Genomic DNA, 13,407 nt, shown 5'->3' with positions numbered 1-13,407 from the left:
TATCTGTTTTCCCCATTTTTTGGAACCATTTGAGAGTAATTTGGAAACCCTGTGGCTCTTTACGCCTAAATACTTTAGTGCCGTTTTCCCCCTGGGAACGAGGGTGCTCTCTCCCATAACCAAAATCAGGATGTTTCCCGGTGATCCAATACTAACCCACAAGCCATGGGCAACCTTTGTCAGATTTCTTAGTAATGTTCTTTATAGTTTTACTCTTCCTCTTCCAGGAGCCAAAACAGGATGGTGAATTGCATTTGATGCCCTGTCCTTCTCGTGTCCTTTAAGCTGGGGACAGGGCCTCTGCCTCGCTCTGGGTACCTTAACCTTGGCGGTTTGAAGAGTACCCATCAGATATTTCTCCGCGGTGAGGCTCCAGCTCTGCGTCTGGGGTGGCAATGCCACGGACGGATGTTCTGGCCTCCTCCGTATATCATGTCAAGAGGCACATGTCAGTTTGTTCCAAGACTTCGTTCTCTTCTGACCTGGCTTCTCGTCTCCGTTTCTGTTTGTGAGGATTTCCCCTTCCCTTGTCCCTGTCCTTCTGGTCTCCTCCCCTCTGTGTCTTTCTCTCTGGTCCTGTCTGGTTTCCGCTTCTCGCTGCTGCTGCCTCCATCCTGGATTTTGGTCCTGACTCACCCGGTCCCCATTCTCTCTCTCCAAATTACTGAGATGTGTGTAGGCAACTCTTACACCAGGTTAACCCACAGCTGAAGACCTTGTGCAGCCCCTGGGTGGGGCTTCTTCCCTAAGAGGATGCAGATGGAACTGACGGGAGCTCGCTCGGAGAGGGGAGGCCCGTGGGACACCTGGATTGACCCAGGTGGGAATCTCATGCTCTGGGAACACACCTCTGAGCCCAGGAGAAAGGATAAGTTTCAGGGTGAGAGACATTCTGCAGGACAGCCCCTGTCCCCACCACAGAGCTGCCTTCTGCCCACCACAGGTCCTTTTCCAGGATAGAGTGCAGAGACCCCACACTCTAGACTCAAGGCTGAGCAGATACCACCTTTGTGCCTGGGCAGAGCCAACGCAAAGCTCTGAGGTTAGCAGATGCCATCTTGGAGAGCTGAACCCATAATAGCCTTCATGCCCACTTGGTGGTCACTGGCTTGGAAGAAGCCCAGACGCTCCTGTGTTCTGTCTAGGTTAAGCCCCAAACCACAGTCCGGAGAACAGAAACCAGACCGTGGCTCTCAGCATGCGGCCGGTTGCTCATGGTCATGGCACTGACTTTGGAATTATGTTGTCATTAGTCCTCGTAATAAATGCAGTTTTGTCATAGGTGAACTGGGTGAGCGCTAGTCCTTCTTGGAACACACACACCCACTCGTGGGCAGAGAACCATCGGTAATTCACTTGGATGTTGGCTCTATCCTTTTGGGGGCTCCGTTTCTCCATCTGTAGAGTGAAGGGCTTCAAACTCCATGGCCCTTCTCTGCTCTGAGCTTCCAGGAGTCCGTGACCCCATGGGCAGCAGGCTAATCCATTCCTCTGGAAGGGCAGGTGATTCGACTCGCCTGCCATGGAGCAGGTCCTGCTCTGCCTGTGTTCCTGATCAGGATGGTTATTGGGGTGTTCGTGTGTATTTCTCTCCTGGACCTGCCCCAGGGACTTTCCACCAGGATGGGTCCTCCGCAGACACTTGTCTTCATCCTGGTCTGTGAGCGTCAGAGCCACGAGCCATTGGGTTCTGGAAAGCTCAGAGCCACCCCCTCATTTGCAGATGAGGCACCAGGGGCCTGGGCAGGGAAGGCAGGGCACAGCCGTGGTAGAGCTGGGACCCGACCCCAGGACTCCTGACTTCACATGGGTGCTCCTTCCGCTGTCGCCCTGATTTCCCAGCTTGCCGGTTCGAGAACTCTCCCATCCCCAGACCTGTTGGCAGGCAAGAGGAATAACTCATGTGAATCAAAAGCAATTTGCAAACATAAATAATTTTCAGTGCCTGGAGAGGAGACGGCGGGATGGGGGGCGGGGTGGGTCGTGGTGGTGGAGAGACACAGCGAAGGCTGGTCGGCCCTGCATCTCTCTGGCCGGGCTTGGTGCTTCCTCTCCTGGCTCGGCACCAGCAGGAGCCTCGCGGAGCAGGAAAAACAAAGCAGGAAGCAGCTATAAGGATGCTCACTTCCGCTGCTCCTAGGAGGGATTCTGCTCCGGGTTCTTCTCTCCCCACCCCACATGGGTTTGTAACCCCACCTCCTCCAGAGAGAGTCAGAGGAAAATAGATGGTCCCCCCCACCCCTCTGCTTGCCTCTGGAATGGCCCAGGCCTCCTGCACCCGCCACTGGATCACTCCTCGTCCTCAACCCTAACCAGCGCTACCTCTGCAAACGCTGGCTGGCACACCGCTATCCTGCGGCATCCGCGTCCCCTCAGCATTGGGTCAGGACAGAGCTTAAGGTGATTGTCCTGTTCTCCGTTCCCATGCCGCTTGGCGGAAGGGAAGTGGCTGCCTAAGACCATTCTCGGATCTGGGGATGGACATTTGCACCTTTCCCCAGGGCCTTACGGCCCATGGTGCCTTGACTGCCCCAAGCAGCCGTTTCTAAGAGGTTCTGGAGGGCAGAGGCCGCAGTGAGGGTAGAGCCCCTGTCATTCTGGACTGCCGAGAGCACTCAGCACACCCTTCCAAAGCCCACCCCAAGGGGCTGTCTAAAGCCGAGAGAAACAATGAGAAACCAGATACCATGGAATTAGTGAAGAATTTCTCAGATGAAACAGGAAAGGGAGGAAATCCAGGGGGTTTACATTACACCTGGCGCAGGTTGAAAGGCATAGGGCGCATCGTTGGCAATAGTAATCTCCAGGGCGTGTTTGAAAGGATCCTCCGCCCGGGCAGCAAAACAGAGGTGTCCCTCCCCGTCCAGGCTGCGTTGCTGTGACCCTCCTCCAGCCCTGATGCTCTCACACACACACCTGCTCGCACACGTGCGCACACTTGCTCACACGCACACGTGCCATGGACCTCCTGGGGTAAGGCTGTCCGTCTGTCCCTACCCAGGTCTGAAAACTTGTGGAGAACGGGTTAAGCAAAACAGTGATGGCCGGTGACACTCGGTGAGTCCTTACCGTGTGGGCGGTCTTATCCACGCAGCTCCCGTGAAGACGCATGAAAATCAACGAGGGGCGTGGGCCTCGTCTTCTGCCTGTCCTTAGCCGTGTGCGTATGTGTGGCGGGATCGGCAAGCCTCTCTCTCTCTCTACCGCCCCGAGCCGCGTGTTACAATGAAACACACAGGGATGAGGACCCGTGTGATGTGTCCCACCAGTGAAGGACGGAAATTAAACCGTGATTCTTCCTGGAGCTGCCTCCAAGTTTATCCGTAGGGTCTGCTTCCCTAAATTCAATTACCAAACGATTACCTAGAGCCTCCTGAAACTCTCACGAGTGGATCAGGCGAAGGAGGAGGGGGTGGCAGGACCCGAGGGTTGCCAAGGATGTGTGTATGTCCGCCCTGGCCAGTGGGCAGAGATGGAACGGCCTGAGTCCCCTGCCTCTGCTCTGCAGCCTGAGCATGGAGGCCCCGGGGACAGCTCAGGGCTGTCCTTGGTCCCTGGACCCTGTTTATGACTTACAGCTTGGGAATACGCGTCATTGTCCAGTCACACACACACACACACACACACACACACACGACTCAGTGCTTGTACACACAAGACATCGGATTCCAAGGCATTTATCTAAGCACTGTGCACAAGCTTTGGGAATGCATAACACACTCCCCCCCTCGCCTCCCGAGGTGCTCAAGGCTGTGTCTACTTGGAGAAGGGAGGAGGTCCCTACCTGCGAGTTCGCGGGGGCTTGAAATGACAGCAATCTGGGGGGAGGCGGTAAATACTGAGGCCTTGGTGAAGACGGGAATACTGTAGGGCAACCTCAGGCAGGGGATGGGGCTCGAGCTGGACCTCCTAAGGGCCCGCGGCACCCTGGAAAGTGAGAGGATGGCTCCCGGAGACGGGTAAGTCTATCTCCGAACCCCTGGATGTTGGACCCAACAGCTTACTCAAGTCTCTAAGCCTTAGCCTTCATCTTACTGTCTGCGAGACAGGGACAGCGACAGGACCCACCTCCGGAAGGTGGGTGAGCACTGAATGTGGTGCTCCCCAGAGCCCCCCACGCACCGTGAGCACTGAGTGTCAGCTGTTCTCAGTAATTGCAGAGGGAAGAGGGAGGCGCAGAAGGGCACGGGGGGGGGGGCGGGGGGAGACGCACGACAGTGACTTCTGAAGGATGGCTGCAGGAAACGGATTCGATGTCCAGGAATAACTCTTTCCTCTTCAGAGCTCTTACCTTCTCGTGGCAGCGGCAACGTAACAGGGAACCATAGACGAGACTCGTTTCAGAATGCATGGGGATTTGGTCTGGCTCCTGGGGGCTCGTCCTGACTCTCTCGTGTCCTGCTGTCATCCTCAGTGACCAGGATAAAACTGGAGGGGCTGAGGATGAGGTCCCAGGTCAATGGGGAACCCAGCAAGCAGGTGGTGAGGGCAGCATGCCGAGCCCTGGAGGTGCCCACGGGGTTATAGAGAAGGGAGGGTGGCAGGAGTGAGGGCAGGCTGGCAGTCAATTTCCAGGTACACATCCCTGGGTACCTGTCCTGCCTGTCACAAGGCTGAGGCTCCAGGCCAGAGTCCTTGGAAGGCATTTGCATCTGACAAGGCATGTTTAATGTTTCCTGGTGAAAAAAAAACCTAGATGTTTCCTTAGGGGGGTTTTCCAGAAGCGCTCAAGGCCCTCTCCTGACCTAGTTGATCCTCAGAGCACGGCTCCTCTCTGAAGGGGACTAGGAAGCCAAGAGGGGGGAAGGGCCGGATTCCTGATGAGGGGAATGGGTCCTGTGACTAGATCAGTTCTGCCCTCCTTGAAAGTTCTGGAAATTGGCTGTTTGGGGTGGGTGGGAGTGAGGAAGAGCCTCCGCCCGGAGCCCTAGGTGGGCCATTCAGGCTTTCCCTCCCTCCCTGGTCCAGTCGTGGCCCAGGTGTACCTCTCCCTAACCTTCAGTCAAGACCTGTGGCAAGTGCGCCGTGCCCTGCCAGCATTCTCGCTGTCATCATGATAACGGTGCTCCTGGCACCCAGGATGCTCAGCTCTCGGCACCTGCTCTCTCCTCTGGGCAGGAAACGTTCCTGTGGGCAAGGACTGACCATGCTGGCTAGTCAGGTCTCAGATAGAGTTTGCAGATAAAATCCAGGATGTCCAGTGAAATCCGAATTTGTATGAACAATGCATTTTTTAGGTCTTCGTCTATCTCAAATATTTCATGAGACATACTAAATAAGTATGCGTTGTCCGTATGAAATTCAAATTCAGCTAGGTATCCTCGATTTTTCTGTGCTCAGTCTTGCAACCCTAGTTCCAGAGCACCCCAGTGGGATCCAAGGACCACCGAGAAAACCCTGACAGGCTGACCTCCTGACGATGAGTTGGGGTGCCTACATGCTGCGGGGAGCGCAGAGCTAGAGCTGGGCACTGGCTGGTGCAGGAGGGACCCGCTTCCCGGGGTGAATGGATATACCGGAGGCCCCGTCTTGGTGGTGGGTCAGCTCCAGCTCTCCATGCTCAATGCTCAGACCCCTCAGAAAGGAAAGAAAACAATAAAGTGTGGGTTTCCCAGTACGTAGGGTTAAGGTCCCAGCTTCCTGCTTGCTTTCTTTCTCTGGAACTCGGGCTCAAAGAGAGGGTGTAGGACCCTTTGCTTGTGGAGGGCTGGGCACCGAAAGACGCTGAGGCCTCCACTTAGGAAGGACCCTTCTACACCCAGAGGAACTAGGGCTACTAGTTCTAGGGCTACTAGACTCTTCTCCCTTGTCCCCAGGCCAGGGCTCCTGACCCTCTTTGAGCGTTCCCAACCTTGGACACGTGTGTCCCAGAGGCCCTGAGTTCACGTCCCCGTGGAGTACCTCTCTGCAGGCTCGTGGGGCAGGCAAGTTGGCTCCAGAATCAGCAGAGAACCCGGCATTTGCCGTCCGGCCTCGAGAAGCCCTTCTGCCTGCAGAACCTCAGACTCTCAACCCCCAAGGAATCTCAAACCCTCTGGGTTCCGAATGGCATGAGATGCTCAGCACATGACAGGGTCCTGGGGTTAGAATGGGTGTTGGACTCTCTTGGGTCCGGCACCAGGTCCTGCAGGCCCTCCTGACCTACCCATCGGCCTCTGTCCCACTGTCCGCCCTGCGACCTCAGGCTCCAGGCCCCACCTAGGCTCGGCCTCCTCAAGGACCTCCCCCAGAAGTTCCACAGCAGTTCTCAAGGCTTCAGGTCAGCTGAAGCAGGCCACACCTTCCCTCGAATGGTCATGGTTATGGACCGATGTACCCCCGCATAAGTGCCATCTCTGATCTCCGCCCCCCAACCCCAGGCTCAGCCTGGTAGAGGCCACCCACCGGGTAGGAGGGGCACCCTCGGGGCTAAGGCTCACTTGCAAGTCACCAACTGTGCAGCCCCGAACAAGGGCTCCCCTTCCCGCTCCCGAGTGCTCCCTTTTCCCTACCAGAAAAACAGGGAGACGAAATCCCTGCCTGGCATGCGCCTTTGTGTACCAGCCAGTGAAGGACAGGCCCAATTCTAGTGCAGAGCGGGCAGTCTGCCAGGAGCAGTCCAGATCACCCCTCCCTCCACTCCCAGGGTGGCAAAGGGCATTCATTACATGGCGGGGGGAGGGGGGAGTGTTTAACTCACTCTAAAGGGGGCTGGGGTGATGGGGGTAGTGGGAGGGACAATTCACAAAAGCCAGGGCTAGAAACTCCCAACGGCTTTTTTTTCTTTTTTTTTTTTAGAACTTCCCTTCCCTCTCTCCCCTCCCCCTTCCCCTCCCCTCCCCCTCCCCTCCCCCACCTCCAGCCGTGGTGGCCTGCAGCCAACACTGGCCACACTGTCCGCATTCAGGCCTCCCGCCCTCCTGGCCCTCTATCTCTTCCCCTGGCCTTCCCAGCGCCGGGCTCTCTCGCCACCACCCCCTCCCCATTCTGAACGGCGCTGACCTCTTCCGCCCTGGCGCCCTGCACAGGCTCTGGCCCTCCGGCCCAGGCAGGCAGGCAAGGGGCTTTGGGGGGCCAGGAGCAGCCCTGCGCCCACAGGGCCCCCGTCCCGCGGCCCCTGGCCCTGCCCAGCCGCCCCAGCCAGGAGCAGATCGCTGCGTCTGCAGAAAGCTGGCCACGGCCTCCGCCTCCCCGAGTGACGGCTTCCCGGCCCCGCCGAGGGAGAGAACCTGGTGCTCGGCCCACTCCCCTCGGCCCCTCTGGGCCCTTAACCCCTTCCTGTCCCGCGACACCAGGGGCCCCAGCCTTGCCACCCAACGCAGGACGGGTGGGACGCGGTCCCGCGCTTCCCCTCGCTCACGGAGGAAACAGGGGTGGGCAGGCCTTGCTCGCCAAGCCTCCTCCCCTCCTCCTCCCCCGCCACCACGCAGGAAGCCCCCCGCCCCTGCCCTGGCCGCGCTCGCTGCGCCTCCAGTCGGAGCCTCTGGCCTGGTGGTTTCCGGGGAGAGAGCCTGGCAGAGAAAGAGCCTCGGCGGCTTCCTCGGCGGGGCGGGGCGGGGCCAGCGATGCCAGCGAGCGACGCTAGGGAGGGGGAGAGGGTCCCCTCCCCGCTGAACCTGCCTTACCGGGCAGGGATTATTAAGAACACCCCTGCCCCACCAGAGCCAACGCCTGGGGGTGTGGCGCCCCGGGTGGGTGGGGGGCAAAGATCAGCAGGTGCCGGGCGGGTGCTGCGCGCGCGGCTGGGGGGGGGGGGGCCCGCCCCACCCCCCCCTCTGCGCCGCTCGAGCACCCATGCCCCCTCCCCCCACCGCGCATTTCCCCGGGTCTGCCAGCTCCCAGGGCACCGCCCGCTTGGGGAGCCCTGGGGGCGGGGGCGACGCTGACACCCCCTCCCCCCGCAGGAATTCCCCTCTCGGTTGGAGCGCCTCTCGACTTCCGGGGAGCAGGGTCACTCCTCTGGCGCGGGCGCCTCGGCCCCTGCCACCACTCCGCTCTGCCTCTGCACAAGCTTTAGCGCAGGACGCGGGGAGGTTTCCTCCCCCAGACCTAAGGGATAAGTGCAGAGTGGGGTGGGGCGAGGGGTCCGGCCGCCTCCCGAGCCTCCAGCGCTCCGCGCTCATCTCAAAACAGCCAAAATGCACCTTCAACATCTCCATTTAATATTTACATTCAAGCAGGTAATAATTGGAAGCTTATAGTTTAGACATTTCTAGTAGCAGCAGTTTCTAGAGAGCTCGTTTAGCTTTTAAACAAACTTTTTTTTTCTTTTTCTTTTTTTTTTTTTTTTGCACATAGAAACAACACATCCATGTGTACGGTATCAAAAAATATATACCAACGTTACTGGTATTGCAGTTCCAGGAAGGGGAGGAAATGAAATCAGCCGAAATACTGAATGAACAGGAAGAAAGGTCAACAGAAAATAGTTTGTCTGATATAGAATATAACATGATCTAGAGGAAACTCCATAAATCTAGGTTTTTATATTTCAATATATAAATACCTACAAATAAATATATATATATCAGCCCGAAGGGGGTGGCCGGGCCTTTTGAGCTCAAACAATACATTTCAATAATAACACCACGTACAAACGGGAGTAAAGTCTGCACTTGACAAGTTAGCACGGTTAAAATATAATACTATTACTCTGAGACCGAGGCGCGCGGCTGCCCTGCCAGTCCCGGAGGTCCACGAGGGAGGGGAGGTCCAGCGCGGGGATGGGGCAGGTCGGGGGCGAGACCCGCAGGCACCGCGTGGAAAGAGCCACTGCCGGCCGGGGGTCGGGCTCCAGCCAGGAGCGGACAGCGGGGCGCAGAGGGGCGCGCACGCTGCGGCTGGGGCGTCCTCGCACCGGGGCAGGCCCGGATCTCCCGTGGCGGGCGAGAGGAGGAATCCGCCCCTAGGCACCAGGTGCTGGGCCACCCGCGGGGATGGCGCTTCCCCTTCCGAACCCCTCCAGCTACACTGTCACGTACTCCTTGAACGTGACGGTGAGGCAGTTCGCGGTGACGTCGGTGATAATTATATTCCCAAAGAAGGGCTTGAACTCGCTCAGCGGCTCCTCGGGCTCGTCCTGGGCCTCGGCTGGAGGCTTCTCCGCCGCTGTCACTGGCGCAGCTGCCACCGCCGCCACCGTCGCGGGCGCCTCGGGCTTCACTTGGAGGGCGCTTGGGGGCTCCCCGGCTTCGCCGCGCGTCTTGACGCAGCGCAAGTCTATGGGCTCGTCCAGGTCCGAGTCCAGCAGGATGACCTCGGGCTGCGGGAGGGTGGCGGCAGGGGGCAGGTCGGTGGGGTGCTCGGTGGCCGGGCTGCCCCCCAGGCAGGTGGGGGTGCTGATGCTGCGCGCCGTGAGGCGCTTTTTGCAGGGCTCGCGCTCGCCGTGGGTCTCGGAGAGGCAGCGCTTGCGTGCGTGGGAGAGATTCAGGCCGACCGCGTGGTGGTGGTGGTGATGGTGGTGGTGGTGGTGGTGGTGGTGGGAGGGCGCGTGGGCGCTCCGGGCCGGGTCCCAGGCCAGCAGGTCGGGCTTGGTGGTGAGCTGCAGGGGCTGCTCGCCGAAGGCCTCCTTGGATGGGGACAGCTTGCGGGAGCCGGCGTCCTGGGGCTGCGAGTCGCCGGGGCCCTGCGCCTCCTCCTCCCTCCTCTTGGACGGCGCCTCCGCCTTCTTCTCCTCCGCCCCCGCTGCCTTTTTGAAAGTCCTGTCGGCCGGGGGGTGGCGCTCCTCGGCGGCGCGCTTCTTGTGGCCCGGGGAGCGCGCCTCGCCCTCGGCCGCCTCGCCGGACTTGATCTTCACGGCCTGCATGCCGTTCTCCATGTACTTGCTCATGACGATCACGATGCGCCCGTTCTTGTTCTTGTTCTTGACGATCTTCATCTTGCCCCCGATCCCGTTGCCCGTCACCGCCTCCTTGGGGGCCGGCGTCATCCCGTTGGGAGGGCCCTTCTCCGAGCCCTTGCCCGGAGCCCCGGCGGCACCGGCCAGGGGCTTCACAGCTCCCAGGTAGCCCTTGGCCCCCGCGCCGTGCGCCCACTTGTCGGGCGGGTGGCTCTTGGCGCCCAGGTCCGGGCAAGTGGGGCTGGGCGCCTCCTTGTGGCCGCCCTGGTACTGCAGGTCGTACATCTTGGGGTCCGGCTGGTAGGGGTGGTGCTTCTTGCTGTTGAGCTGGTAGTAGTACTTGCCGCTCTTGCCCGGCGGTGGGGGCTTGCCGGCCCGCTCCTTGCTGTGCGGCTGGTACTGGTGGTGCTTCTTGCTGTTGAGCTCGTACTGGTGGCCCTGGCCCTTGCCCTGGGCGCCCAGCTCCAGCTTCGCCCGGTTGTCTGCAGAGGAGTCCTGAAGTCCAGTCAGCACGTTGGAGCGACGGGCAAACGTGGGGACCTGGGGGAAGGAGGCAGGGATGCGAGCGGGAGGTGAGAAGAGGGTTAAGGCCAGCCCCAGGGCAAGCCTCCCGCACCAGGAGCATCCCAGCCGCAGCTGGGTCAGCGGCTGCCTTAGAGGCCTGAGCTGGAGGTCAAGAGGAAAGGAAGTGGAACTGGGTGCTCTGGAGAAAGTCTCCCTGCCCTCTGCGCCTGGAGGCAGATCAGGTGGCAATGGCAAGGGGAGGACGAGTGGACAGGCCCGCGCCCAGCGACCATATTCACCTGCACCACCAGCGGTTTGGGCTTCGGCCCTCTCTTCCGGTACCCCATCAGCTGCTCCTGCCGCTCCCTGGGGGAGGGAACAGAGGGCCGCGAGGTTAGCCTCCGGGTGGCCTCCCCTCCTGCCAAGGTCCAACCTGCGCTGGCGCCTTCCCCCCACCCCCTCCTGCGAGCAGCCAGGCCAGCATGACCCAGAGGCATCAGGAGCTCAGGGCAGAAGGTCGACTGTGCCACCAGCTGGGCACCTCCAACCGGTCCCAGAGCCCCGCTCTGTGCTCGTACGGACCCTCCTCTGCCCCAGGGGTGCTCCGCCAAGGGCTCCCCCATCTCTGGTACCCGCACCTGCACTGGCGCCCCCCGCAGCTCTGCCTCAAGGTGGGGGAGACGGCAGCCAGGCGCTAGCGTGGGTGATGCACTGGCGCCCCCAGCCTTGGGCCCTCGGCCCCGCGCAAAGTGAGGTGGGCGCGGGGGTCCAGGGGATGCAAACAGGCTCAAACGAGGTGTGTGGAACACGTCCCCTCCCCATCAGAGGCTCGGGATGCTAATGACCTCATTAAGATTCAGATAACGAGTGCCGCCGGCAGAAGGGAGGACTCTGTTTCCTACGGCCGGGCCCTAAACAGGGGGAGGGGCTGCGCCCTTGTTTACACGGCGGCAAATGAGCCAATTAGGGGCTGGGGGCGGGGGCCGGCCGCGGAGGCCACGGCCTGGCCAGGTTGGCCAGGTTCGCAACCACCTGGTGAACAGGCTCCGGGTCGGCCTGGGCGGAGCGGCGGGGCGGAGCGAGGCCGGGTGGTGCGCGGAAGCACCGCCCCCTCGCCGAGCTGGGCTCCGGGCCGCCTCGATTTCCCAATTGTTAATGAACGCCACTAGAGGTGGCCCCGGCCCACACCACCGTCAGGCTCCCGCCGGCGGCCTGGCGGAGGGTGACCCGAGGCTGGCGTTCAGATCGTCCCGGCACGGCCCAGCCTTCCCTGGGAGAAGAACGGGGCACCCCCCCAACGCGTGCCAAAGTTGCAACCCGCAGCGGGGCCAGGCGGGCGCTCTCCAGCGACCCCAGGCACCCCCCTGCCCGGGGGCTAACCCAGGGGAGTTCGGCCGCGCCCGGGGGCCCGGGCCGGGGCCTGACTCCGAAGTTGCGTGGCATTGCACCAGCCTGCGCTCTAATTCTTCGGGGACCCATTATGCAACATGGCATCAGCCGCTGACATGGTTACAGGGTGATGAACTCCCAGGTGGAACCGGGGCAGGATCCCTTCTCGGCGCCCCCCTGCGTCGCGGGAGAGCAACTTCCCCGCCGGTCACTCGCTCCGAGGGTCTAGAGTTCAGTTTTAGCGCCAAACGCGCCACAGGAAATAATGCAAAATAAAAGGGGGAGGGGGAATGGAAGGCAGCGGGGGTGGCGGAGCTCCTCGGACTCGGGCCGCGCCTCCCCTCCGCGCCCGCCCTCCCCCGCTCAGGTCCTCCCCGAAAAAGAGAACCGCAGCCACGGGCGCTGGATCCAGCTGCCGCAGCTGCAGCGCGACAAGCATCTGTGCGCGCCAAGGATGAGCCCCGCGTCACAAGCCACCCCTCCACCACCCGGCAGCTCCCAACCCACGCCCTTTGGGCCAAGCTCCCCCTGCCCCAGGATGGGGGCCCACACCCACCGACTAGCCCAGTGGGGGGTGCAAAGGGCACCCAGCACCAGACAGGCTCTACCCCCTGCGGAGCCCAAGCTCCCTGGATGAGGGGGGATCGAAGGTTGGGAGGGTGGTTAGGGCCTTGCCAAGTCAACTTTTCTCCAGCCCCCAACAGGTTAAGTTCAGTTCCGTGACGTCCGGCGGTTTCACAACGCCAGCTCCCTCGGAGCTGCCCCGAGAGGTGCTGGTGCCAAGCGGCCAGTGGCCACAGGAAAGCAACACCTAGGCTCCGGGGGTGGGGCTCCAAGGCTGCGCAGAGAGGGGGGCCCGCCGGGGGCGGGGGCAGAAGCCGCCCCGAGGTCTCCGGGCAGCGGCAGGGCCACCCGCACGCACCCTCCTCGCAGTTCCCCCCAAAACACCAGCCTCGCCTTCTCCGGCCCGCCCCGCCCCCACCCCCAGGCTGCCGCAACCGCCAAGGACGTTGGGGAAGAGAAGCCGAGGCCGCAGCCGTGCGGGTGCAGGCCCGTCGGGGGAGGGGGCTCCCGCCGGCCCCCTCCAGGCCCTTCCCCTCTTCCCCACTGCAGCGTGGCCCCCTCTCCCATTCCCATATACGGTCACGGCTGCGGGCGGCGGCTGCGGGGGGACGCTCACCTGTTCTGGAAGGCGATCAGCAGCCGGGGATCCAGGATGTTCTCCTCGGGTTCCCACGTGTTATATCTTGCAAGGGAAAAGGGAGGGGACACGGCGTAAAAAAAAACCGAGCCAGCTCTGCGGCCTCCAGGTGGGGAATGACATAAGGCCCTACTCTGTCTTCAAGAACCGAAAGCTATTTAGCTGTGGATGTGGGGGGTGGAGGGGAGCTTTCTGCAGGCCTGACACGGTCCCCGACACCCCCCCCCCCCAAGTCAAAATAAACACACAAGGGCAGGAGGAAAGGGGGGGGGTAAGGAAAACGAAACTAGCAGTTTATTTTGCAGTTGTCAAGAATTTTAAGCATGTTACTGCGACATGTTCCAAAGCCACTTTGCTCACCAGGAACCCTGCGTGCAAAGCAGCCCAAAAGGCAAAGTCGCAGTCCCCCTCCCGTCCCCAACCCCGAGCCTCCGCGAGGGCTTCAGCTGTTCTCCATTTGACCCCTAATCCGATCACCATCAGCCAGCCCCCCCCC

The 13,407-nt window shown here is 61.2% G+C and overlaps 1 protein-coding gene and 1 long non-coding RNA gene across 2 annotated transcripts in view; both read right to left on the bottom strand.

Annotated features, from left to right (window-relative positions):
- Window positions 1-1,737: 1,737 nt before the first annotated feature.
- Window positions 1,738-6,346, bottom strand: LOC132003997 (uncharacterized). The gene is made up of 3 exons (XR_009400395.1): window positions 5,902-6,346; window positions 4,292-4,437; window positions 1,738-1,875 (listed from the first exon to the last, which is right to left on the bottom strand). It is a non-coding gene; the product is annotated as an uncharacterized LOC132003997 (long non-coding RNA).
- Window positions 6,347-8,859: 2,513 nt separating this feature from the next.
- CBX4 (chromobox 4) overlaps window positions 8,860-13,407 on the bottom strand; it is a 5,661-nt gene continuing 1,113 nt past the window's right edge. Inside the window, exons 2-4 of the mRNA XM_059380159.1 lie at window positions 12,891-13,045; window positions 10,621-10,687; window positions 8,860-10,357 (exon numbers count right to left, since the gene is read on the bottom strand). Coding sequence (XP_059236142.1) covers window positions 8,945-10,357; window positions 10,621-10,687; window positions 12,891-13,045 — 1,635 coding nt within the window. The 3' untranslated portion in view covers window positions 8,860-8,944. The remainder of the gene's footprint in view (window positions 10,358-10,620; window positions 10,688-12,890; window positions 13,046-13,407) is intronic.

The sequence above is a fragment of the Mustela nigripes genome, chromosome 16 (assembly GCF_022355385.1).
Source record: "Mustela nigripes isolate SB6536 chromosome 16, MUSNIG.SB6536, whole genome shotgun sequence".
Lineage (NCBI taxonomy): Eukaryota > Metazoa > Chordata > Mammalia > Carnivora > Mustelidae > Mustela > Mustela nigripes.
This window is presented reverse-complemented; position numbering and strand designations above follow the sequence as displayed.